The sequence below is a fragment of the Elephas maximus genome, chromosome 22 (assembly GCF_024166365.1).
Source record: "Elephas maximus indicus isolate mEleMax1 chromosome 22, mEleMax1 primary haplotype, whole genome shotgun sequence".
Classification (NCBI taxonomy): Eukaryota; Metazoa; Chordata; class Mammalia; order Proboscidea; family Elephantidae; genus Elephas; species Elephas maximus.
The window spans coordinates 76856810-76884692 of NC_064840.1; the positions used below are offsets into that span (position 1 = coordinate 76856810).

General features: G+C 41.7%; 1 protein-coding gene across 12 annotated transcripts in view; it reads left to right on the top strand.

Annotated features, from left to right (window-relative positions):
• Positions 1-402: 402 nt before the first annotated feature.
• The window catches only part of PCM1 (pericentriolar material 1), a 112154-nt gene continuing 84673 nt past the window's right edge, over positions 403-27883 (top strand). For 3 of the 12 annotated variants that reach the window (XM_049866615.1, XM_049866619.1, XM_049866623.1), the window contains exons 1-9: positions 403-491; positions 2396-2468; positions 11963-12083; positions 13740-13985; positions 17298-17567; positions 18279-18449; positions 18670-18786; positions 25825-26002; positions 26143-26214. In XM_049866615.1, coding sequence (XP_049722572.1) covers positions 11988-12083; positions 13740-13985; positions 17298-17567; positions 18279-18449; positions 18670-18786; positions 25825-26002; positions 26143-26214 — 1150 coding nt within the window. In that variant the 5' untranslated portion in view covers positions 403-491; positions 2396-2468; positions 11963-11987. The remainder of the gene's footprint in view (positions 492-2395; positions 2469-11962; positions 12084-13739; positions 13986-17297; positions 17568-18278; positions 18450-18669; positions 18787-25824; positions 26003-26142; positions 26215-27883) is intronic. The other 9 variants (XM_049866620.1, XM_049866625.1, XM_049866626.1 and 6 more) reach the window with 5 other exon arrangements.

Sequence of the window (27883 nt, forward strand, 5' to 3'; positions counted from 1 at the left end):
ACAGCATGCTGGGATGTGTAGTCTTTCCCCTCGCGGAGCGGCGGCGCTGTCCCGGAGCCGAGCTGCATTCTGGGATATGTAGTCTCTGGGAGTTGGTTTGTGCAAGCCGCGCGCCGAGGTAGAAAGCCGAGGTGACGTCACAGACCCGGCGGGTCACGTGACCCCGGGCTCGCGCCCTGCTCGCACTGCGCGTCCCGGCCCGGCGAGCTCTCGCCCCGCGCCGCCGTTGCCGAGGAGACGGCGCACGTCTCCCCGCTCGTCGCCCCTCGGCCGTGCCCCCGCCCCTCTTCTCCCACCACAATGAGAGCCTAAGATGGCGCTGGCCGCGGCGGTTGGCGCTGCGCGCCTGGGCTAGAACAGGCGGCCATTGCGCCCCAGGCAGCCGGGGGGCGTGTGGACCTGGCCTGCTGCGGCCTCGGCGAGGACGCTGCGCGGCCGGTCGCGGGGCTGCCGGCTGTTCCGCGCTGGTCGGCGCGGCCCTTGGCTTCCAGGTAATGCCTGCGCGTCCCTGGCCCTTGGCAACCGAGGCGGCGCGGCGCCGGGCGGGCGAGCACCGGCGCTGGGACCGGGGCCGCGGGCCTGGCCTCGGCGCTGCTCCCTGCGCTCCTGGCTCGCGGAGCTGCGCACCCTCCAGGCCCGCCTGCGGGGACGGGACGCGCTGGCCGCCGCGGACCCCGCGCGCCTGCCCGCCCCCGTCTCCGGCCTGACGAGCGGCCGCCTGCGTCCTGGGGTCTCCGGGAACCCGTGCGGCTGGGGGCCGGGGCCGGGGTCGGGGTCGGGGCCGGGGCCGGGGTCGGGGTCGGGGCCGGGGCCGGGGTCGGGGTCGGGGTCTCGGGGTCGGTGGCGTCTCCAAGAATCCCTGCGGCTGGGGGACGGGGTCGGGGCCAGGCCTGGGGTCTCGGGGTCGGTGGCGTCTCCAGGAATCCCTGCGGCTGGGGGCCGGGGCCGGGGCCGGGGTCTCGGGGTCGGTGGCGGACCCCGGGCGCCTCCCCGCCGCTGTCTCCAGCCTGACGAGCGGCCGTCCTGCGTCCTGGGGTCTCGGGGTCGGTGGTGTCTCCAGGAACCCCTGCGGCTGGGGGACGGGGCCGGGGTCTTACGGGAGGAACCTTGGCGGCCCCGGGCCCTGCGCCCCTCCGCTCACCCCCGGCTGGGTTCTGGGAGGCTCTGGTGTCCGGAATCCTGGGTGGAGGAGGACAGCTGAGGGCCAACGCCGCGTTTAGCCTTTGGGTTGGCTGTGGGCCGCGGGATTTCGGCCGTCTCGGGGGTTCGTAGGAAGTGGGGCCGGCGGCGGCATTCCTCCTCCTGCCGTTGTCGGTGGGTGGCCTCCAGGCAGGGTCCCCGTAGGGTTTTCTAGGCTGTAGTCTTCATGAGGGGGGCAGATCGCCAGGTCTTTCTTCCGCGGGGCTGAGGCGCAGGTTCCAACCGCCAGCCTTTTGGTTCGCAGCCGAGCGCTTAAAGCATTGCGCCACCAGAGCCCCTTGATCCTGTCTGAGGGGTGGTTTCTACTTTCAATAGCGCTGCCCGCTTCTTTTCCCCACTAAGTATCCAGTTAGGGCCCAGGAGAGGGGCCGAGTAACGCTTCGGGAGACTTCGCAGAAAGCCTTTGCAGATGGAAGGCGGCCCTTCTGAACTGTTCCTGCGCGGCCCGCTCGCTTCTCGGAGCTCCCTGTGGGCTGTCACACGGGTGGGACGTCCCACGGGTGGGGTGTCGCACGGGTGGGGCGTCGCACGGGTGACCGGTCTTTTTTTGGCGCTGGAAGAAGCGGGCTTTCTGGGCGCCCCTGCGGCCGCCGCCCCGTAACCGCTTTCCAGACTCCGCCTTCTGGGGTTCTCTGGTTACCGAGTGGGTGTTAAGGCGCTTGGTGCACCTGCTCCTTTCTTTCCCTCACCTTACCCGTGGTGAAGGCCGCTGGAAACCATTACAGTAGTGAAGTTTTGAACTGAAGGTCACCCTGTGTTTGTGTTCTCGTCCAGTTGTTTTATTAGGAAGCGGCTAGTTTTTTTAAAAACAGTATTTTTTCATCATCGGGCGTACAAAGTCCTTGAATAGTCTTGAGAGGCAGGAAGTTAATGACTTGACCGATGAGAGGAATAAGCTTTGGCATTAAAAAAAAAAAAAGGATCTTTAAATTATACTTCGAAGAAGATATTAAGATGTCATTTTGCTGTTTGGTGAGATCTTACAAGTTTGGGGGGTTTAAATGTTTACGAATATTACACTGCTTTCCACATGGCTTAATGTAACTGGAGTGTAAAATATTGTTAAATTGGGGTTTTTTTCTCTTGTATTGATTTTTTAAACATATTTTAGGTTATACATATAGTATTTGTGTTTCTTACTTCATAGCATAAGTAAACCATTTACTAAAGTAGTTTTTTCTTTTTAAATCATAAGCAGGCAACAGCTTTGAAGTGTGGAGTGGGAAAGAGGAGCAGTGTGTGCTGTAAAAGCTCGTTTACTTCAACAGGTAACTTGACAGTATTAGATATGTTACTGTCTGTGTCGTAGTTGAAGACTTCATGGCGGAGACTAATCAAAAATACCAACGCGTGACTGAGGGATCTTTTGACTTCATTTTATGATTTTTTCCACAGTTTAATAGTTGAATAGAAGAAGCAGAAAAAGATAGTGAAAGTTATTCTGAGTGGAGTTGAAAGGATAGGGTGTCGTGGATGCAAGCAAAGCACTTTTGGAATGGCTTACTTGGGCTTGGGTTTGAGGAAGTAAGGGAGGATAGAAGGGATTGATGGACTCAGGGAGAGAGAAGTGATTAAGGAACTGAAAGTATTCAGGAGAGCCAAGAGCAGGTTTAGCAGAAATGGGGAACTGAGAGAAGTGGAATGCAAAAAAAAAAAAATGATGATCCTAAGAGGTGTTTCAAAAGTTCAGGGTCTTGAACAAATTATTGTTCACAGTAAAAATACTGTTGGTCTAGAGAAGATGATAACAGCCATTGAAATTGAAGCCAGAATCTTGGTAAAATTACCACGAATGTACAAGTCATGAAAGCATGGAATGAAGTGAAGAGGGGAATCACAAGCCAGGTGTTAAGTTATCAAGAAAAGTACAACACCGTCTGGGGAGGATAGTAGCAAATGGTGCCCCAGATAGGGAGAGTGCTGTTTTTGATGGAACGGTGAGGCATGAGTTAAATAGGAGTGGTCTGCAGATAGTGTTCTTTCTTCATGAAGGTGGGAAAGGAGGAGGAGTAGCATATTCTTTTAGAGAGAATTTATAAGGAAATGGTACTGGGGGGTGGCAAGGTGGGGGGATTGAGATTTTGTTGTAGCCAGAGAACTAGGAGGAATGTCTGGGAATGGAAGTTTGTTCGTGCTGCTCCAGAGGAACGGGATGGTAGGAGGGGCTGGGAGCATGGGATGAAGTGGCAGTGAAGATAGGGATTTGAGGTTGGTGGACGTAACCAGGCCTTACTGACTTGCCTAAAGAGATACATGTGAATAATGTTTAAGGAAATGATAGATTTTAGATGTAAATTGTAGGGAGGGAGGAGCCTTACCAAGTAGAATTCTGTGCATTGGGAGATTTATCGGCCTCAAGGTTCTCCCTTGCTTGTTTAAGAATATATGTAAAAAGATTTTGTTGGTGTGAAAATGTCCTAAGTAGCTGTACCGTTTCATAAACCTAATGGGATACGTAGGTCTCATCAAATTTTTGTTGATTCAACTTGGAATGCTAGGTTTTGTTAGAATCTATTTTTCCTCCTCCCCCCAATAGCTTAAAGAGTTTAGTTTGTTAATCTGGAGAGTCTAAAGTTTCTAGAAAATTAATAAAATTTTCAAATCGAAAGTGTTGTGGGAAAGATGAATGAACACATTTGTCTTGGAAGAAGTACAGCCAGGATGCTCCTTAGAAGCCAGGATGACGAGACTTCACCCCGTGTACTTTGGACGTGTTATCAGAAGGGACCAGTCCCTAGAGACTGGTAAAGTTAGAGGGTCAGTGAAAAAGAGGAAGGCCCTCAACGAGATGGATTGACACAGTGGCTGCAATGATGTCCTCAAACAGCAACAATTGTGAGGACGAGGCAGAGCCAGGCAGTGTTTTGTTCTGTTGTACATGGGTTGCTGTGAGTTAGAAATGACTTGACAGCACCTAACAACAACAACAACAACAAAATGGGAAAGAGCCTATATGATTTTTAGATGCATGACTGTCTCAATTACAGAGGAGAAATTAAGAAATTCCTAAAATAAAACTTTGGTTAACCCACACTAAAGCGTTTTCTTCTGCTCAGTTTCCATTAAAAGCACTCAGTTGTACGTTGTGTTGAGGACTTGAGAATGGTGTCCTGGGAATTTGGTTGTTATAAAAGAAGTTCCTCAATTAATACAACTTTTTGAAAACTTAAACAGATAGACATAAAATACCAGCTTTTGTTATTTTGTGACTCGAAATAAATACTTAGGAAAAGAAAGTGTGTACTTGCTACGTTATTTGGATAATGAGTATTTCTGTAACCTTAATTGACATCTGCCAGTTGAAAATTAAAAGTATTTCCAGAGAAGGTTTGGTGTAACTTAGTGTTGGTTGAAAAGTAATATCTAAACTATAATAATTTAAGGAAAGTCATTTTTTTCTTTGCTTGATCAGTTAATCGCTTTGAATTTTTTTGTCTTATATTCTTATTTTAAAGATAAACCTTAGTCGTAGGTGGCCTCTTGGTGTCTACTACTCTGACGTGCTACGTAGACATACAATGCTTATTTATAGTAAGAATCCTACAACAGGATTTTCTCCAAAAAGATCAGTCATTGAAAGTAGCATACAAAATTGCCATGGTATTTTTGTACTTTTTATCTTTGTGAGATAAGGAAACCCAATAAGGCTGTCAAAAATAGCTAAGTAAAACTTACAAATAGTAGTTTCATCTCAGTTCTGCAGGTCATAGCAGTTAGTATGGATCGAGGTGCCAGTTTAAAGAAGAATCCTAACGTTTGTCCTCGTCCGGGATGATCCACCTCCATCACTTCTACCTTTTGTTTCCCAGCGGCTTCAACCTGTTCGTCTCTTTGTCTCTCTGTTAAACCTGCCCGGCAGCATCCCAACGTGGATGAGTTCAGCGGACTGTTTGTACCGCGGCTGCTGAGCAGTATAAAGTACTGACATGAGTTAATGTTCTCTGGTCTCCCCGGGTTCTTAAGTGCTGCCCACGGTTGTCCTCTGTGTCCTCCTCCTCTCTAGTCTTTCAGGCACTGCCATCTCATCGCCAACGTGGTGAACACCCTTCCTACTTCACATCAGTTATGAACTCCCTCGGCTGCCTACTACCAAACCTGCTAGCCAGCCTACATCCAATTCCATGCTTTCCTCCTCTCGTTTGCATGAGAGAGGTGTTCCTCTGCTTCTCTAAAGTGAATCATTTTTCTTGTGCCCTGCGTCCCACCTAGTCCACTTTCTCAGAGACCACGCACTATAGGTTGGCTATGCCTCTTCTCCATCTTCAGAATTTCCCTCTAATGGCTCTTTCCCAACCAGTTTTAAACATGCTCAAGATATTTCTATCTTAAACAAGCTTTCTTTATGACACATTTCTGGTTGCTTCCTTTCATAGACTGGTTCCTTGAAAAAATTATGTCTTGCATGACTTCCTTTATTTTTTTCCCTTCCACTCACTCCTGTTCTACCCAGGAGTGTGTTTTCCATCCTGCTGAAATTGTTCTTACCGAGGTCATCAGTAACCTCTTTTTTTTTTTTGTTAAAGCCAATGGATACTTCTCAGTCGTTTTATTATGTGACAGGGTAACGTTTGGCAGTTACCATACCCTCCTTGATACACTTTCCCCTTGTTTCTGGCACACTCCTTGTTCCCTCTTACCTTTCTTTACCTTCTCAGTGTCATTTTTCATCTGCCTCTCTGTCAGTATCAGTGCCCCTCACTCAGTCTTCTTGTCTTGCACTTTATCTTCTCCCTGGACCCCCAACCCACTTTAAGTACTGTTACAAATGGGTGACCTGCCAAGCTCCCCCAGCCCTGATTCTTTTTCAGAGAGCTAGGTTGGTGTTTATCCACTAGACAAATTCAGTTCAGTGTCCACAGGCACCTCAAACACAGCCTTCCAAAACTGAAACCATTATCTCCTTTCAACATCAAAAACCAGTTCCTTTTCTAATCACTTTGAGTGTATCAGCATCTACCTCTTTGCTCAAGCTAGAAACCCAGGATCCAGCTTCAGACTCCTCCTTCGCCCCTCACCTCCACATCGTAACTGTCATGAAGTGCTGTAGATTCTGCACAGAAGTCTTGGCTGGACTGGTCTCCGTCTCTGCAGTTCCCGGTTTTGATGATTGAAAGTTACTGTAGTTCTAGGAATAGTTTATATTAACGTGTACAGAGAAAAAGTTGGGAGCACAGAGATCCTGTATTTTTTAATTGGTAGAGAAGTGGGTTTGAGAAAGAAGTGACTTGCCATTAAATTTTCCTACTTTGTGGAAAGATATTTACTCTCTTAGAGAAATCCACTGACTGTTGGTCCACATGTATATATTGCTTTAGCTTTCTACAGATAATTCCACTTCTGTATTAGCGTGCCTTTTAAACACATTTGGTATCATTATTAGGTTATAAAATAGTCTGTCTCATTGTTTGACAGTCGCAGTATAACAGTGGACAAAATTGTTTATTTTATAAACTTAATAGATAAAGTTTTAATTTGTAACTGATCAGGGTACAGTAGATGAATCCTGATAGAAAGGGAGAAAAATGTGGAACAGGAGTTCAAATTCTCAAAGAACCCGGACTTATTGGACTCATTGAAACGGGGGAAATCCCCAACCAAGACTCTTGCCCTGAGATACTCTTTAAACTTAAAACCAAGACTGTCCTCTGAAGTCACTTTTTAACTAAATAAGTTGCTCAGCAAGTGAAGAATGTCACCCTTGAGTACTGTGCTTTTTGGGAAAGTCCTCTCTGAGACCCGAGGGACAGCAGGCACTGTGAAGCACAGAGGAGAGGGCTGAGGGCGGTAGGCCGGAGTTGCGGGGAGTGGGGCAGCCGCAGCAGAGACGATGAGTCGCGGGAGTGGGGCAGCCGCAGCAGAGACGGTGGGTCACGGGGAGTGGGGCAGCCGCAGCAGAGACGATGGGAGCGTAGACACGATGCGGAGAGTGTACTAGCCGGTGTCGCTGAAAACCATGTTTAGAAATTGTCGAATGGGCACCTGTTTTACTGTGTGTACTTACCAAAAATACAATATAATATTTTTTTTAAAACTGTACTTAGTGAGCTTATAAAGAAGATTCAAGTTTTTCCCAAACTAATTTTAATGTACAGTTTTTATATTTTAGAAACTTAATTTGGTTGTCTTCAAAGTCATTGGCCTGTAAATCAGCACTTCGAGCATGTACTGGTTGGAACCCCTGCTGAGAATTTGCATTTCCACTTAGATATACTGAATCAGAATCTAAATTTTGACAAGATCCCTAGGTGATTCTTACATATAACTTCCTGGGAACTTGTTAGAAATGTACATTTTCGGTAGGGGTTCTAACCAGAGAAACCGGCTGGAAGGCCTGCTGTAAACAGGTCATCAAAACAAGGTCTGCGTTGGAAAACCCTGTGGAGTGCTGTTCCACTCGGACACACGTGAGGTTGCCAGGAGTCAGAATCGACTCGACAGCAACAGGTTTTATTTTGTAATATTACAAGTTATGTCAACTCATCTAGACAACAGTAGTTGCAAAGTATTTTATTTAAATGGATCATTTCAGCTCACTGGACGTACCTTTCTATGCGTATTGAATTTTTAAATAATTGTTATATAATTTCTGGCATAAAAAATCATGTGAAGATATTGCTAAAAGTATGTGAGGAAAAAGGAAAAAATCACATTCCTGCTACTATAGGATTGCTTTCATACTAACATTGTAGTTCTTATATTAAAAATGTTTTTTGGATTATGTGTACAGTTTTTCATATTGTTTTCCTGTTTTATAAGTATTTTTTGATGTTAATAAAACACAAGGCCATATTGTCCAGCCTTCATAATTTTATATTTTGGAGGACACCCGTTGCCGTCGAGTCGATTCTGACTCGTAGCAACCCTGTAGGAGAAAGAGCTCCCTGTAGGGTTCCCAAGGCTGTAATCTTTACAGAAGCGAATGGCCACATCTTTCTCCCACAGAGCAGCTGGGTTTGAACCACCAACCCTTCTGGTTAGCAGCTGAGCACTTAATTACTGTGCCACCAGGGCTCTTGTTTTGAAGGATGCTTAGTACATCCAAGGAAAAGTAGGACAGTTTGCTTAATAGCATACATCCTGTTTGACATTTAGTTAGTTTTCAATTTGGTGTGATTATGCCATAAGCAACCTCCTTCATTATAGCTTTTCCCATATTTAAGGCTGTTTGCTTAGACCAGATGTCAAGAGGTAGAATTACTGGGTCAAAAAATCTGTTTTACCTCTTGATACAGTATTGTCCACACGCTTTCTGGGAGGGGTAGGCCAGTTAGCATTCTCACCACAGTGGATGAGTTCCGGCTTCCCTTTACTGTCATCAGGATTAGCTAATAAGTGACTTACATGAGATGTAACAAATTTAATAGCCTTTAATTTGCAGTTGGACTTTATTACTCACATTTTTATAATTTTACGTTTACTAATTTATTCTTTTGTAAATTGCCATTATGCTTATTTTTCTGGGGGTTTAAATTAAAAAAAATTTTTTTTATGAAGATATTAACCATATGCTTTATATTTCATTCACATATTTTCCCAGTTTGCTTTTTACGTATTAGCATAATGAGGGTAACTTATGTAATGAAATCTGATGAACTTAGTTTTTATTTGTTTGGCTTCTAAATTTAGTAAGTTCCCTGTCCTTGAAGTATATTCTGTTTGTTTGATTTTCTTTATCTACTTTTAATCTACTTGTTGTCTTGGTGTTACAGTGTAAGGCAGTTTTTCTCAGTTGGGAATGAGTTACAGTGCCCTGTGGCACTCATCACATACTATGAACAAACTGTCTGGATTGGTAGCGCGGATGGACTATTCTTGGGAGACTTGTGAAAAAAGTCACTCACGGCATCTTTTGTATTCTGTTAGTGACATGAGTCGAAATCGACTCGATGGCAACGGGTTTGGTTTTTTTTTTTTGGTTATTGACATGATGAATTAAGAAAGGCTGTTGTTGTTCTACATCTGTCTTTTTCAAAATTGCCAGCAATTACCCAGCAACTGAATAATCCTGCCTCGAGGAATTGTGAGGACTAAATGATACAGCACAGATCAAATATTTAACGTGGCAAGCAAAATAAATGTTAGTCGTGATTAATTTTTTTCATTGAATATATTTTGAGGATTTTTTATTGTTTTAAACACAACATTTGCCAATTCAACATTTTTCAAGTGTACAATTTGTTGTTAGGTGCTGTTGAGTCAGTTCTGACTTACAGTGACCCTGTGTACCACAGAACAAAAAACTGCCAGATCCTGTGCCATCCTCACCGTTGTTGCTAAGCTTGAATCTGTTGTCGCAGCCCCTGTGTCTGTCCATCTTGTTGAGGGTATTCTTTTTCACTGATGCTCTACCAAGTACAGTGTCCTTCTCCAGGGATTGGTCCCTCCTGGTAACATACAAAATAGGTGAGCTGAAGTCTCGCCATCCTCGCTTCCAAGGAACATTCTGGCTGTACTTCTTCCAAGATAGACTTGTTTGTTCTTCTGGCAGTCCACGGTATACAGCTTATGATACCAATTACGTTACGGAATTTTCCTTTGGGGGCTTGTACTAATAGACATTCAGAGTGGTTGGGTATCTTGGACTACTTTTTAGTCCTACCTGTATTGCTACTTTTGCTTTTATTCTTCAGATATTATAATAATTTTTTTTTACTTGTTCATTCAGATGAATTTTAGAATTTTTTTGTCGAGTTCTAAAAATCTCAGTGGGATTTTTATTGGAATTAAGCCTGTACATTTAGAAAAATTCATGAGTTTTAATATTTAGTCATCCCATTAGGGAAGATGGTATGTCTGCTTATTCAAATTTTCTTTCATATCGTTATATAGAGTTTAATATTTAATAGTGCTTCTTAACACAGGGCGAAATGCTTGTTATGTTATTCTTAGGTATTTTATATTTTCATTACTCTTAATAAGCAGCACCACCTTTTCCCCCGTTGTATTTCTAAGTGATTATTGGCGATATTTTGAAGTGCTCCAGATTTTTTAACGTATACACTTTAAGTATATGAGTTTTATATCTTCTCTGTTTTGTAGAACTTTCAAAACAATGCTAAATGGCTGATAAGTGGCATCCTTATTTTGGTCTTTATTTTAATAGGGATATTCTTCATGTTTTGTTTTAGGACTCATATTGGCTATTGGTTTAAAATATACTTTTCAGTTCTTTAGAAAATGTATATTGAAGTAATATGCTCATTAAAAATGTAAGAGTGTAAATATAACTAAGGAAGTTCAGATTTTCAAACCGAAAATAAGTGCTGAATTTTATCATATTACTTTTTATTTTGAGATGAAACTTAACCTGCTATCTAATCTTCTAACGTAACATATTGTTCTAATAGGTATTGTAGCATTAAAACATCCCTGGGGTAAATCCTACCTGGTTATGGCTGATAATCCTTTTAATGTTACCCTGTAGTGAATGGCATGAGTTAGGATTTTAGAATCAAAGCAACTTGGATTTGTAACCTTTTGTTGCCGTTTTTTAGCTGAATGACCATGACAAAATTTAACTCCTTTGAATGTTAGTGTTATTGTTTATAAAATGAGAGACCTGCTGTAACCCAGGTGTCTAATGGCTTTCCCTGCTTCTTCAGATAAAATTATCTTAGCCTCTCCTCCTTCCTTCCCAGCCCCTCTGTGACCCTGCATAATTTCACACCCAGTGGAAATTTAAGGTCCTCCAAAGACTGTGGAGAAATCGCCTTTCCCCGTGATTGTCTCTGCTTCTGCATCTCTGCTTTCACCATTGCTGTTTCTGTCCCACTCAGGATTGAAATTGACCCCATTCCTTGATTTTTACATACACAAGCAAAAACCCACTTTTTTGGTGTGTAGGGAGGACTTCTAGGCTTGCTAGACTTTGTTCAAGATTTAGGGAAAGCTGCAAAGTAGCAACAATACAAATAATTTCAAACAGGACAGTAGGTATCACTGGAGCCCTGGTGGCACAGTGGCTAAGAGCTTGGCTGCTAACCAGAAGGGTGGCAGTTGGAATCCACCAGCCCCTTCCTGGAAATCCTGTGGGGTGGTTCAGCTCTGTCCTACAGAGTCACTCTGAGTCATAACCAGCTTGACAGCAACAGGTTTGGTTTGGTTTAAGGATCACTGTCCTTAAGATGTCTTTTGATGACTTCACTCTTGGGTTTTACCAGAGGACTTTTACTGCACCTGCTCTCAGCTGCATACAATTCTGACGCACCTTCCGTCCTGTTCAGCTAGAACTTTCTATCTCATGCAGTTTTACCCTCTTTGAATTTTGCTACAAAAGTAATGCCCTGGCCTTTGTGGCATCACCTTTATCCCCAAAAGAAGTTCTTTAGTTGTTAATAACTTTTTTTTTCCTACCTCGTTACTCTGCCTTTTAGAGCTGTGTTGAATGAATTAAATAACCTTAAAGTGTACGGGCCAGTGCACACAGTGAGGCTTTCCTTACCCACCCTGTCACTCTAGCTACTTCATTTTGCTTTATTTAATTGAGGTCCTGTGCCCGAAGATATTTTTGAACTCTTCTGCCATTACTTTAAGCAAGTCAGTAATCCAGCTTGGTGTAGGCCTCTGTGTCATGGGCTCCCTTAACCATACTATGCGGACAGCAGCTGAATCTCCTTATCTGTGATGAGTGCTTGATGCTGCTGCTGTATAGCTCATAAAATCAGCTTCTAAGAGATTCCTTTATATTAAGCTTCATGGGGTGACTTAAAAATTGAACTTTGTTTAAATGTGTTAAAAGGCTTAGTTTTTACTTGTTTTTCAGAAAATTAATTGTTGAAAAAGCCAGTATGGCTACAGGAGGAGGCCCTTTTGAGGAAGGCATGAATGCCCCGGACTTAGCAAACTGGAGCAACGAGATTGTTGATGACCGGCTCAATAATATGGTATGATGCCTGATTATTGACAGTGTGTTGTTGGCTACCGATTTCAAAACTCAACTTTCCCCTGACTTAGCCAACTCTAACTTACCGAGACTCTGCGTAAACACATTTGTCCTTGCTGGCCAAAATGGTAAGAGACCTTAGGCTGTTAGTTATGTTAGATGATGACACGTTGATTACAGGTAGCAGAAACAGCTTGATTAGTTTAAGCCAAAAAGGGAACTTTATTACAAGGATAGGAAGGTGTTTTATGGATACCCAGGTCAAGGAATACAGCTGGATTTTAGGATGGGACTGGATAAAGGAACTGAAAGTTGTCAAGAATTGCTTTTCACCACCTTGACTCTTTGCATCAGAGTGTTGCTGTTTAATACAACTTCCGTCTTCACCGACCAGCTTTCTCTCCTCCTCTGGTCCACATGGTGTATGTTGGTTGCCTCATCATTCTAAAATTTTTAGTTATGGCTGCAGTTATATACCAACTGATTATCTCTTAGTCCCAGTTTGAAAATTTAAACTATGACTATTCCAGTTTGGATTAGGTATCTTTTCCATCCATCTGTAGCCAGCTGTCTATAGCCTGGTGGCTAGTGGTTAAGAGCTGCAGCTGCTAACCAAAAGGTCGGCAGTTTGAATCCACTAGGTGCTTCTTGGAAACTCCATGGGGTAGTTCTTCTCTGTCCTGAAGGGTCACTATGAGTTGGAATCAACACAGTGGCAACAGGTTTAATTTTTTGTTGTTGTTGTTTATAGCCAGGATGGGGTGGGGTAAGTAGTACAGGAGGTTGGTAGGAACCATGGATTAGGGTGGAGGGACAGCTTTCAGAGGAAGGAGCTTGTTATAAATGAAAATATCCCAAAAGTTTGTTACTATAGTAATATTTAGAAGATTCTTCAAGTGTGAGTAAGGTAAGAATTTATAGACCTTCTAGCTGACTGAATTTGGTTTTGTGGGTATAACTAAATAAATGAAAATATTTTCTAATTAAAACATGAAGCATTTTTTGTCATTTCCTATTATATGTAGTCCTGTAAGTACATTATTGTCTGCAAAAAAAAAACTCCAGCATTTATTGCCTACTAAATTGTAGGTAGGCACTGTCTGGATGTTTCATGTGTGTTATTTTTAACCTTGTTTTAAACGTGGTACTATTTTAGAGATGAGGGAACCGAGACTATAGGAAGGAAAGTAAATTTCCGAGGGCCCCAGACTGAAGCCTGATTACTAATTACTTTGGAACCTAAATTGACTCTACATCTGTCCCCTTTTGTTATCATAATACTACCTTTAATCTAAGGGAGGCCACTGAAGGAATCTGCAATTTATTGTACAATTCAGTTTATAAGTAGTGAAGAAAACTATTTTGTCAAATGCTTTTGAAAATATTCAGGCTAACCGTAGGCTTGGGGATTCATGTTTGTTAGTGACTTAGGATAGAAAAGTAATCTGTTTTCTGAAAGATAGACTAAAAGAATTTAGATCTAATGAGGGAAAAAATGGGCGAGTAGAAGCAAATAGCTCTTTCTAAAACCATGTATTTATGGGGAAAATATTTTGCTGTTTTTAATTTTAAGATTCACAGATTTTTTTAGAGCACACTAAATTATTTTCCTGTTTTGGTAAAGGCCAGATTAACTTTCACTTTTACTTTTTTAAAGGACTGGAGTGGCCAGCAGAAGAAGGCAAATAGATCATCAGAAAAGAATAAGAAGAAGTTTGGTGTGGAAAGTGATAAGAGGGTAACTAACGAGATCTCCCCGGAGTCGTCACCAGGAGCCGGACGGCGAAGAGCCAAGACTCCACACACGTTCCCACACAGCAGATACGTGACTCAGGTGTCTGCCCCAGAGCAGGCAGAACTGGAGAGACTTAAACAGCGGATGAACTTTAGCGACTTAGATCAGGTTTGTGGGTTATTCTAAAAATCAAGCTGCGAGTTTGGGAAGTACTTGAGATGGATTAAATAATGTATCTTAAGAATAAGAAATTGAGTGGTTTATTTTGTTTTTTCTTTAGTTTTTGTACATATGAAAGAAATTGTATCAGTCGATCCATGGCCATGGTACTCTGTGCTTTGGAGGGAAAAGAAGCCTTATTTCTAAACTTGCTGAAGACAAGTTTTTATGGGTTCTTATTATGATGCTGTTTGACTCAGTGAAATGATTTTATCATGAAACTAAATTGTTCACGTTAGTAACTGAATAGTACTGTACTACTGGGTTTTTTTAAGCAAATTGAAAAATCTACGTTAGTGTATTTATCATTGGCCTGGGATTATCTCTAAGTTTAGAATGAAGCTCTGGTTTGCATTTATAATCACTGATATAAAGTTTATTACTAAAAGCAAGTAGAAACGATAACGAACTCTTCTCTTGACAAATATATTACGGTCAAATCTATATTTTGCAAAGATAAACAGATTTTCAAATATGCATGAAGGTGGACTCAAGTCTGGTATGCCGATTGTGATGACCATGTATCGCTTACTCGTCTGCTAATTATTGAAAACTTGCTCTGTGCCAGGCCCTGAGCCGAGGCCTTCCTCAGACGGTTCTTCATATGGAAGCGTCTTTATGCTGATGTTCATATTAAGTAGCACTGATTCACCCAGTCCAAAGCCTGTAAAAATGCTGTGAACAAGTAAGAGAATCAATATAACTGTGATCCATAGTTCTGGTACTTCATTTAGACTGATTATGTTCGTACCCAGGTTGTCAGGGGCAAGCTGTAGGCTCAGAAGCCTGCACAGTTTTCTGCACTTCAGACCAGCCAGGCTTTCCCTCTTTTTCTCATCCTCTGAGTCTAGGTCACAAGCTAAAAGCACTCTGTCCTTCATTAACCGCTAGTGCAGCCTTTCTCTGACCATCAGCCACCCAGAGCTGGGTCTACACAAATTGACTGTACTGTCAGCCCCTGGTCGTTCCTTGCCCCTGTGGCTTCGTTAATGCTCTATAACAGCTCACAAAATTCACGGACTGTTGTTGTTAGGTGCTGTTGAGTCAGTTCTGACTCATAGTGACCCTGTGCATAACAAAATGAAACACTACCCGGTCCTGTGCCATCCTCACAATCGTTGCTGTGCTTGAGCCCGTCATTGCAGCCACTGTGTCAGTCTGTCTCATTGAGGGTCTTCCTCTTTTTTGCTGACCCTCTACGTTACCAAGTGTGATGTCCTTCTTTGGGGACTGGTATCTCCTGATAACACATCCAAAGTATGTGAGAAGTCATCTCACCATCCTTGCTTCTAAGGAGCACTCTGGTTGCACTTCTTCTAAGACAGATTTGTTCATTCTTTTAGGCAGTCCATGATACATTCGGTATTCTTTTACACCATAATTCAGAGACGTCAGTTCTTCTTCAGTTTTCTTTATTCATTGTCCAGCTTTCACATGCATGTGAGGCAGCTGAAAACTCTATGACTTGGGTCAGATGCACCTTAGTCCTCAAGGTGACATCTTTGCTTTTTAACACTTTAAAGAGTTCTCTTGCAGCCGAGGCAGTGTCTTTCGATTTCTTGACTGCAGCTTCTATGGGTGTTGATTGTGGATCTAAGTAAAATGAAATCCTTGACATTCTCAATCTTTTTTCCCTTTATCATGATGTTGCTTATTGGTCTAGTTGTGAGGATTTTTGTTTTCTTTATATTGAGGTGTAATCCATTCTGAAAACCGCGGTCTTTGATCTTCATCAGTAAGTGCTTTAAATCCTCTTCACTTTCAGCGATGAAGCTTGTGTCATTTGCATAACGCAGGTTGTTAATGAGTCTTCACCAATCCTGATGCCCTGGTTTTCTTCATATATTCCAGCTTCTCAGATTATTTGCTCAGCATACAGATTGAATAGGTGTGGTGAAGGGTTACAACCCTGACACACGCCTTGCCTGACTTTAAATCATGCAGTATCCCCTTGTTCTGTTCGAACGACTCCCTCTTAATCCATGTACAGATTCCTCATGAGCATAACTGAGTGTTCTGGAATTCCCATTCTCAGAAATGTTATCCATAAATTGTTATGGTCCACATAGTCGAATGCCTTAGCATAGTCAGTAAAATGCAGGTAAACATCTTTCTGGTATTCTCTGCTTTCAGCAGGATCCATCTGACATCAGCAATAATATCCCTGGTTCCACATCCTCTTCTGAATCCGGCTTGAATTTCTGGCAGTTCCCTGTTGATATACTGCTACAGCTGCTTTTGAATAATCTTCAGCAAAATTTTGCTTGCATGTGATATTAATGATATTGTTTGGTAATTTCTACATCTGGTTGGATCACCTTTCTTGGGAATAGGCATAAATATGAATCTCTTCCAGTCGGTTGGCCAGGAAGCTGTCTTCCAAATTTCTTGGCATAGATGATTGAGCTCTTCCAGCGCTGCAGCCGTTTGTTGAAACACCTCAATTGATACTCCATCAGTTCCTGGAGCCTTGTTTTCCATCAATGCCTTCGGTGTGGCTTGGATTTCTTCCTTCAGTACTATCGATTCCTGATCATACGTTACTTCCTGAAATGGTTGAATGTCGACCAGTTCTTTCTGGTATAGTGACTCTGTATATTCCTTCCATCTTCTTTTCATGCTTCCTGTGTCGTTTAATATTACAGGTTATTACCTATACGTAAAGTTACCCATGTATTATAACGAGAAAGGATAAAAGTGAAGAGATGTATCAAGCAGTCTGGGGAGTGGGACCCGGCAGTAGCTGCCATTGTCCCCTGGTACGTGCCACACCCTCTGGCTGCATGGAAGCCACCTGGAAGCCCTAGGGAGAGAGCTCCCAGGTCCGGAGTGCCCAAGTCCTTGGGACCTCAGTGAATATGCGTGTCCGGTATCTTAATGCCTCCTTATGTCGATCCAGTCAGTGAGTATGCGTGACTGACTGCATCGTGAGCCTTACCTTTCTGAGGCTAGTTTGCCAAGTGTGGGGCCTGCGTAGCCCCGACTTGGCTGGCTATTTTAGAAAGACAAAGAGCACCTTAATTCCACAAGCTGTTTTCTGAAAAGTGGTTATAAAATGCCAAATCTAGTTCTTTGTCCCACAAAGTGCTGATTGAAGTTATTTATTTTAGTAAGAGAATTTCGTAGATCTGAAGTTCTTTCAAATGTAGCAAAAAGCCGTTCGTGCGCATCTGAATGAATACCTGATGGTGAAACCGACTTAAGGATATTGGACTTGAAGTGTCTGACGTGCGTGGGATTTGGTTTCTCTTTCACATACAGAGAAGCATTGGGAGTGACTCTCAAGGGAGAGCAACAGCCGCCAACAACAAACGTCAGCTGAGTGAGAGCCGAAAGCCCTTCAACTTTCTGCCTATGCAGATTAACACGAACAAGAGCCAAGACGTTGCCCCAAGTCCTCAGAAGAGAGAAGCCGTCGGATCAGCACAGTGCAAAGAGTTGTTTGCTTCTGCCTTAAGTAACGACCTTTTGCAGAACTGTCAAGTGTCTGAAGAAGATGGGAGAGGAGAGCCCGCCATGGAGAGCAGCCAGGTGGTGACACTAGTGGGGGGGTGGGTTCTTTTTTTGTTTTTTTGGTCTTGCTTTCACAAATCCCAAACTATAGAAAGCTAAGATTAAAAAACAAAAATTATAATGGGTTACCTACGTAGAAACCTTAGGGGAGGGTTAAAGTCCTCCTCCGACCTTTCTCGTTAAGTCACCAGATTTATTCAGGGTAAATTCCTTTTTTATCAGAAATCGTTGTAGAAATGGCACGTTTGGGTTAATTAAGGCTTCTGTTTATCTGACGTATCCTATATTGCCAATTTTTCATGAAGGAGTGAGGGCCAGTGTGATTAATAAATTGTGAAAATATTTTTAAACGGTGATACATTTTTGAAAGGGTTTTCAGAAGTATTTGCAAAACTTAAAATCATTTTTAAAGAAATACAGGACAGACATTAGAAACTCGTTTCAATAATATGTTTAGTTTGGTATGCAGGTCTATGAATAAAAATATTCAGGTAATCTAAAATTTTGAATTGTGTATTTAAATTGGTGGTAATTTGGAGTACTTAGTGTTGCCAATTATGTATTGATTAGTTGCTAAATTTTATTATATATACTCAGACAGAAAACCCAGAAGCATCCTTTGTTATTATCTTTGAAATACAAAATCTCCAGTTGTATTGGTGTGAATGAAGTAATTATGCTGTTTTACATATTTTGTACTTCGGTGCTTTTTTTTTTCCCTCTCTGCAGATTGTAAGCAGGCTTGTTCAAATTCGTGACTACATTACTAAGGCTAGTTCCATGAGGGAAGATCTTGTAGAAAAAAATGAAAGATCTGCTAACGTTGAGCGCCTGACTCATCTTATAGATCACCTTAAAGAACAAGAAAAGTCATACATGAGATTCCTCCAAAAAATCCTTGTAAGTTTTAGACCTTGTTAATGACATCCCGAGTCCTTGTGGCTGTGCACCAGTGTAGATAGCACACTGATGTATCGAGTCATAGTTGTTGTGTACCAGCGTGTGTATCATACTAGTGACATTCCGTTGCCACCCAGAGGAGTTTGCTTATTTTCATCCATTATAACATTTGATTGCCCTTTTTAATAGTTGTATGATTTATACCACTAAAATATTTCAGGCTAGAGAAAATGAGGAGGAGGCTGTTCGGACTGTAGAGTCAGCTGTGGGATCTGGCTCTGTGGCTGGGAGCACATCGCTACACATAGATGTGCGGTCTGAAGCTTCAGACACCACGGTAAGCGGACTTCCGGTAATTACACTACTGGAAATGAGGTCTCAGTTGTCTTCCCGTTTTTCAAGATGATGGTTTATGGGCCTTATGGAGTACTTAATGAAGAGTGTATTCTAGGGAAGAAACCCTCAAATTGTTAATGTTGTGTATATTCTTTTTAAATATGGAAGTTGAAAAGTTTTATTGATTAACATTAAAATTTAGTTTTAATGATTTGAAAATCTAGTCATTTCTGATCTTCCACTTATAGAAACATTGTTTTTCTACTCTGTTTTATTAAGCAGAGCTTTACTGATCTTAAGACAGGAAAGTTGAAATTTTTCAGAGATATATGAGCTGTTAAGTACAGACTCATTAAAGTTTGCTTAGCGTGTTATCTATTGGAAAAAGTCTCCAAGTTCATCTGCTGTTGAAGACTCATTTTAAATCTATTAGGGTTTTTCATTTCTCAGGCTGCGGTCTAGGAATCTGACAAAACCCAGTGACTGCAAAAATTGAGGTGCAAGACCAGAAAATGGGCAAGATAGCATTTGCATTGTGACTTAACGCCAGTAAGAAAAACGCCAAAACTTCAGATTCTGCGGAATGAACTGTGTCAGAATGCCATCCTTGAGAGAAATAGCCAGGAATTTATGGAACTTTGGGTAAAGAGCTGTAAGATAAACTTAGTTCCAAGAATTTAGAAATAAGGTGGTGTTAGAGCTTATAAATGGTTTTAACAGATGCACCTGTTGCTGTGCACTGGTAAACTCAAAAAGCTGTCGCCAGTAAGGCATTCCTGGTCCCAGGACGGTAAGACTGTCTACGTGGTGTGTTCGAGATACGCTTCAAAACACCACTCTGCGTCAGGAGTTTGAGGGTTGGTTTCCTTTTAGTGCTGTGTTAACCTGTGTGTTTTCTTACCTGCCTCCTCTCTCTTCCCCGCCCTTCCTAATTTGAAGAAGAAATTTGAATTTTTTTCTCTGTCATTTTTACCAGGACGTACTCAGGGGGCTTCCTCTAAACCGTTTTTGAAGAACGGATTCAAATAATTTTCCTTTTTAAACTGATGCTGGGAGCGGTGTCTGTTTCACAGTTGATTGGGGGATGTGGGTAAAGGAATTCGGAGGTGGGGATGGGAAATGGTATGGTTGGTTATTATAATTGACATTAGCATCTAAAGTGTTCACTGTGATGAGAATTTCTTTCATAATGTGAAATTATGACATTGAAAGTGATTAATAGTATGTAGCAGGGTGAGTGTTGAAATACGCTTCAGCAGTCAGTAGCTGTGTGACTGGTCTAGTCCAGGGTTATTAGAGTAAGCAACACTGTAGCCTACAGACACTTAAAAGTCTAAGTTGACCGCCTCTTGGGTGGGTGGATTGATTAGAAACAAAAAGACAGACGGGTAGATTTTTGTGTTCGTTTACAAGGCTGGCTTGTATGTTAAACGGGAGTTTGTGTTCAGAGATTAATATGCTCCGCTATTTAATAAAGGAGGCATCTTTTAGTCTGAGAATTTGGCCGTGCATTGAGGGCAAACGAGGGAACTCAGCTTCACAGGAACACATTTCAGGCGTTGACGTTACTACAAGTCCAAAAGGGAAAGGTGACAGACCTCCTTAGAGTGACACAGCACTGAGGCCTAATGGGAAAGTTAGCCGAAAACGTGGATTTCCCTCAAAGGTATACATCACAGTGTTAATTTAGGAAGTCTTTAAATGAGTACCTGTTTTGTTGGTATTTCCTCTTCCTCGTTTGCTTTTCTGTAGTTGCTTTTGATCTTAAATGTATATATATAAAAATAGAAATGTGGAATTATTACACTGTAATTTGCTTTAAAAAACGTTTTTTCAGTGTTTGTGTTTTTTCGTCCTTATATACCTCTTCGTGGGTTATATGTGAGAGCTCTTAACGTACGTTAACAGGATTTGAAACTTGATGTTTTCCTTTTTTTTGCTGTTGAGGACTCAGAGTTTAACACAGTCTTGAACCTTGACCGTCAGTCAGTTGCCTTTTGTCTTTGATATTCATGTTTACGGGGTAAGATGACACTTTTTAATTTTAGTCTTATTTTATGTGATCATTTATTAAAGAAAAAAAAAAAAAAAATAGCAAGCCGGTGGCTCTCCTGTCTTAGTAAGAATGAAATACTTCTGTCCTGTCATTTGCTTAATTTTTTTTGCTCCTGTTGGAAACCACTTCCATTCTTGATTTGTTTTCTGGTGTTTTTTCTCCAGTGTTTGTTTTAAACGTTCTTTAGCTTTATACGATAACCACTTTTGTAGTTTTACTTAAAACAATTTGAATAAAAATAGCATTTGTAAAAGAGCTCCTATCCACTTGTCATGAACAAATTATTATTTTCAATGATTGAGTATTGACGAGACTAATTTCCTATGTTATTAGCAGTGTGTTTTCTAGGATTAGCCTTTTTTTCCTGTTGTGTCCATAGTTTATGTTTTCCTTTGGCAGTTATTTAAAAAATGACAAAACTTTTGAGGACTCTGGCAACTTTTTTTCTTTTTCCTTCTGTGCTCCCACAAGAGATTGAGGGTACACTTTGCAGTAGTTAAGTGGATCTTACTGTAGAGTGTTAAGCACAAGGTACCCCAGTTCAGCAGAGTAAATAAAGTAGCTGTTTATTTGAAAGCAAAACAACAACAAAAACAAACAGAACTAAACTAACGTCAGTGAAGAAGAGGACGTGAGTGTGAAGCACTGGAGGTTTTCTCTGGAACTTGTTCCCTAAGTCTCCTGATTAGAGATGATCGAAACTTAGTGGCTGATGATTACTGCAGCATAGTATTTTCAGTTCTTTTTTTTTTTTTTTAAGGTGTAATATTTACTTTTAAAAACCACTTTTCTGCTTTTAAGTTTCCTTGAATAACGTCCTTGTGAATAAATATTATTCTCTCTTGAACTTGCTTGGAGTTTATTCCAATTTGATTCTTTTCAATCTTTTGATTCCTAAGGTCACCCTGGTTAGCCCTGTTCAGTTCTCTATTCATAAAATGATTTTAACTTCTTAGAAAAATCTTGATTCCCACCGAGTGACTTTATTCTTTCTCTGCTGTGTAGCATCTGTTGCTCTCCCTACCCCACCTCCATCCAGCTTTTCCTTACAGTGGTTTCAAAACGTGTCTGTTAGAGGAGTAGGGAAAGAGCTGCAGCCTTACTGAGGGTCAGAGCTGAAAGCAGCCTTGTGATTGCAGCTAAATGTGAGGTGACTGATACTCAAGTCCATTGTGTGGATTATTTTACATAGCATTTTACATGATTTTACAAGAGAAAGCTTTGCATGACTACCTGTGCCCTCTGCATCCACCTTTTTCCCCACACCTAATCTTAGAGAATTTTTAAGCTTTTTATACAGTAGCTTTTGTTTGCTGTTATATTATTTTCATCGTTTCTAGCTATTTCATGTGGACTAGCCTTGTCTCTGGGGCCCTGATGGCACAGTGGTTAAGAGCTCCATTGCTAACCACAAGGTCGGCAGTTTGAATCTACCAGTGGCTCCTTGGAAACTCTAAGATGCAGTTCTGCTCTGTCTTGTAACGTCACCGTGAGTCAGGATCTACTCGATCCATGGCAGCAGCTTTTTTTTTTTTTTTGGAAGGCGGGGAGGGGGTTAGCCTTGTCTCCCAAACCAGACTGTGCTTCTTCAGAGTGCCAGTTATGCCTCATACTTCTGTGTTTAGAACTATGCCAGGTGCATAGTAGATAGTCAGTTTGGAGGCAGATAGTATGGTATAAAGAACACCAATCTGATCCTAGGAAACCTGACTTTCCCTAATTGTGATATTGGATAAATTGTGGCTTTGTCTTCATTGGGCTTAGACATTCCTCACCTTTTACCTGAGAAGATTGGCATGCATATTGTCTGAAGTACTCTTCAGCTACAGAAATATATTTGAACCCATAAATAATTATTGGGGGAACCGCAGCTGAGTAGAGGAGAGGAAAACTTAAAGAGTTTTCTAAAATAGGACTTTTAACTTTATGGAACTCAAGGTTTCATGCTTATGTGGTTGTTTTATCTATAAACTAAAAATGTGGTTGGTGAAGTTACTCAAAGTTTAAATGAAAGTGTGTTTGTGAGTGAATATAGACCTGGAAATACTTAATGCTGTGAGAGGTACGCCTTAGTGTGTGTGGTTTTTTGGGTTCCTGCTCTTTGCACCATCCTGTTGGTGTATTTTCATTCCTGGATCGCTTTGTTACTTTTTCTCATCGTCTCTGTAACCCAATCATGGTTTCCTCCTCCACCCGCACTCGCCCCTGGTTCAGCTTTGGTGAGTATAAGTCTGAAATGGTATTTATACGGATGCTGTATTGACAATTATCCTCGCGTCTGCCCCCAAAATTGTTAAGATGTAAACGGCCTTGAAATAAACCAAACCAGAGGTAACAAGAGACAACTTAACAGGAATGAATGTAGGTGTAGATGTTAACAAGGCAACTTCACTTGTGTAGGGTGGGGGAGAAATGAGTAAATAGTATGAAATTGAAAGGGGGCCATAGTATATTAGAAACTCAGAAAATTCTCCAGTAAAGAGTGTCTTCACCAAGATAGGTTATATGATGAAGTCTAGAGATAGTCCAGAGTAGATAGGCACTGATCAGGCTCCTCCTGCGTGTACAGGAAGTGCTCTAACCACAGCATTCCGCTTCCTGTTGGATCTGTCTAGAGATAGTCCAGAGTAGGTAGGCACTGATCAGGCTCCTCCTGCGTGTACAGGAAGTGCTCTAACCACAGCATTCCGCTTCCTGTTGGATCTGTCTAGAGATAGTCCAGAGTAGGTAGGCACTGATCAGGCTCCTCCTGCGTGTACAGGAAGTGCTCTAACCGCAGCATTCCACTTCCTGTTGGATCTGTCTAGAGAACTTAGTGCTGTGCCATGGGATCAGTTGTTCAGTTACTTTATTGATTGCCAGGTCCCACTGTAAAATGTTATCACAGCTGCTCTTATTCACGGTACTGATGAGTTCTACTTGAGAGGTAAAGAGAAGGGAGTTGACTTACACATAGCATAGTTGAGGGATGTCACCCAGAAGGAAATTTCGCTTGTGCGGCCTGAGTGCTCTGTAACTTGTCCAGGAGGCAGGTGAGCGTGGGGAAAGGAGTTCAGTGCATTTCTGTTTGCAGAAGACATCAGTGAGCTGCTTTGTTCACCTTAGTCATGCGTTAAAGTGTGCATAACCCTATCTGAAATTTCATGGTAATGTAGGTTTAAAATTGACTAAGTGCAACGTATCTTCTACAAGGTTGAGGTAAACCTCATTTTATTACAAAATTTATTTATAAAAATATTAGGTAAAATCGCCTGAGACCAGTAGAACTAGATGGTGCCCGGCTACAACCGAAGACAGTCCTGTCAGGGACCACAACAGAGAACCTCTGAGGGAGCAGGAGAGCAGTGGGATACAGACCCCAAGTTCTCATAAAAAGACCAGACTTAATGGTCTGACTGAGACTAGAAGGACCCCGGTGGTCATGGCCCCCAAACCTTCTGTTGGCCCAGGACAGGAACCATTCCCAAAGCAAACTCTTCAGACAGGGATTGGACTGGACAGTGCGATAGAAAATGAAACTGGTGAAGTGAGCTTCTTGGATCAAGTAGACACATGAAACTATGTTGGCATCTCCTATCTGGAGGGGAGATGAGAGGGTAGAGGGGATTAGAAGCTGGCAGAATGGACACAAAAAGAGTGGAGGAAAGGAGCGGGCTGTCTCATTAGGGGGAGAGCAATTAGGAGTATATAGCAAGGTGTGTATAGATTTTTGTATGGAGACTGACTTCATTTGTAAACTTTGACTTAAAGCACAATTAAAATAAAAAAAAATTAGATAAATCACTGAACTTTTAAAATACAAAATTTTTGAGAAGATAAATCAGAGATGAAAATACTGTTAATGATGTACATTTAATAATCTGGATTACAATTTTTTGTTTTGGGATTTTATTAAAATTTGTCTTTTTAATTGACTTTTCTTTTTCTTGTTGGATTGCATTTTGAATAGTTTGAAGATTAAACCAAAACCAAACCCACTGCCATGGAGTCGATTCTGACTCATAGCAACCCTATTGGACAGGGTAGAATTGCCCCATAGAGTCTCCAAGGAGCGCCTGGCGGATTTGAACTGCTGACCTCTTGGTTAGCAGCTGTAGCACTTAACCACTATGCCACCAGGCTTTCCAGTTTGAAGATAAGCATTTAAAATTTGGTAGTTTTTTATGAGTAACACTTGTTTATTTAATCTTTTCCTCTACTTTTATGCAAGTTGATAATCCACTAACTTTTGGAGGGAATTGGGAAGGACTTATTTCTATTTTATGACCTCAGACTCAGCTGTGTGGGCATATTCAAGAGAAAAGATAGTAATGACATCTTTGATGCAAAATATAAAATTCTCCACTTTATCATATGCTTATATAATATGATGCAGCCACATTAAAAACTGGTCACATAAGATTTTCAGATGAAAGATACATTTTTTAAATTACAGTCCTTGGTTAGAAATGATAAGAATGTACCTGAGGTGGGTTTGTTTGTTTTCTGGGGTTGTGTATGTGTATGTATATTTTTAAACATCACCCCTGCGAGTGAGACAGGAAGTCTCTTGGCTTTAGTCTGGTCTTTCTCAAAGAGACCTGCAGGACAGTAACTTGTTATAACCTGCTCCCACTTTTCTGTAGGGCCTAGATCCCTTGGTGGGTGGGTGGGTGGGTGTGGGTATGTGTGTGTCCGTGCCCCCTTTTACACTCTCAGCCTTCTTATCTTCCTTCTTGTATGCCTTTTTCTTTATTTTGTTAATTTCTCTTCACGTTAAACCGTTTCTCACGGTCTTTCACTGTGAAATTACCTAACTCTTAACATGGCAGGCCAACTCTGTGTCATTCTGTTCTCACTCTTTTCTTCAAGTCCCCTAAAACTGTTTAGGACTGTATAATCAATGCTGATTTATGATCTATTTGTGAACTTTGCCGTTGGTAGCCGAAACAGGAGCGTTGATTTCCTTAGCCAGGTGTAAGTACCGTTGGTCTTATTTCCCAGGCCAGGGACCCTCAGCAGGAGCCTATGGAGGAGATCGAGAATCTGAAGAAGCAGCACGATTTGTTAAAAAGGATGTTGCAGCATCAGGAACAGCTGCGAGCTCTGCAGGGACGCCAGGCTGCCCTCCTGAGTCTGCAGCACAAAGCGGAGCAGGCTGTGGCTGTGATGGATGATTCTGGTACGTTCGTAAGCCACGCTCGGGGTAGCGGTGTCGCACCGTGGATGCTGGTTGTTAGATAATCGGATTCTGACTGCTGACTAGTTTAGAAACCAACATGTGAGGCTCACCCTGTCCTGTGCTTCTCTCTGGTTACGCAGAAAAGGCTGCAGGGACCACCTCTGACCATCCCACTGTACCGGGCAGACAGCCAGCTCGCTCTCCTTTAAGAGGTAAAAGGGACAGGCTGTAGTGCTTTGTTTGTACCTCAGACTCATAGGGTCCTTGATGCTTTTATTCTCTTTTGTACTTAATTCAACAGGATTGTTGCTTGCCTCTCAGGGAAGGGTGAGGCACTGCAGGAATTATACAACATTTTTAGCTTTAGTTTCTATGATTTCAGTTAGCTCTCCAGTTGCAAACGGTAGCTCCTTGGAACTATATTTATCCTATACTGTTGTCCTGAGACTCAGAAATCTTCTTTTTTCCTCCTTTCCTCAGAGCCATGTATCGCTGAGGTAAAAATTGTTTTGAATTCTTTAGTATCGAGTCTAATTGTGTAGTTTATCTCATTACCTTCAAACCTAAGTGTTTAATTTCTCATTAAGTTGAAAACAAGATTATTTCTTAGTAGAACTCAGTAAAACTAAGGCTTTAAACTAGTAGACTGTTTCCAGCATTGCAGTCTAAATGACCTTTCTCCTTCTGGGCACCCCATTTTCCCACAGTTTAGGTCCTCCCAGGGTTGTCCTGTTGTGACTCATTTTATCCTGCTGCTCACACCTGGTCTTCTGGCTCAGATGACTGCCACCTAACTTACTCTGCGTATGTGTGAGGAGCTTTATGACTTTGAAGTCACTTGGACTTCTGTTATAATTAGATAGCTGTATCTGGTAATAGCGTACAGTAAATAGCAGTAATTACACATATTTTGGTCCCTGTATTCCCCTTGTAAAATCTGAAGTATCACTAGCTTTTACATTTATATTTAGAAAATAGATAACTTAGGCAACAGATAATTAAATTTAACAATAATGACTAATAGTAGTTTGGCTAATGACTTAACCTTTTGAATATTTTTCAAGTTTGGAGTATCAGATTTGCAAGTGTTTTCTCTGATGGTTACGTTAATCTCAGATACTCACATTTATATCATGCCATTTGATCCCACAGAGTTTCAGGTCAGTAGCCAGAACTGACATTCTTATTTTATAGAGAAAGAACTCAGCACAAAGTTTGTGATTTAATGTTGTGGAATCAGTTCTGAGGAAGGAGTCCTCTATTTCTGATAGGAACTTTTTTGCTTTGTTTTTTAAATAGACTGGTAATCTCTCTTAAAAAAGTATGATTTGAAACAGGGAACAGGAGTAGAGTGAGTAGTTTGAATTTGAATTTGTTTTATATGTTATTTCAAAACTTAAAAAATGAGTGTAGTAATATTAAAACAATTTTCCCCATGTGTTTTTGAGATTTTGCAGCAGAATACTGATTAAAAAAACTGCAGTTAAAACACTTAGAATCTTCTGGTATATAATAGAGGTGACATACTTCTCCTGGGAGACCGCTGCTTTTACCATTTAACTAGCAAATTGTGTGTCAGTTAACTGGACTGTAATTTCTTTCTTTGCAAAATAGAGTTTGGGCTAGATAAGTGAGGTTTCATCCAGCCGTGAAAGTCTAAGTCTAGCTTCCTGATGGGAAAAGCTGGTATTTTTCTTTGTAACAAAGCAGTTCTCAGCCTGTTTGCCTTCTAGAGCTGGGGAGGTGAGAGTGAGGGTAACGGTGGGCTGGCCGGGCAGGAGAGCAGCAACTGGTACCAAAATCATGGTCGGAAAACTGCCTAAGGAGCATGAAACTCTTCTCTTTTTTAAAGAAGATAAAAACCACTGTCTGTTAGTGTGA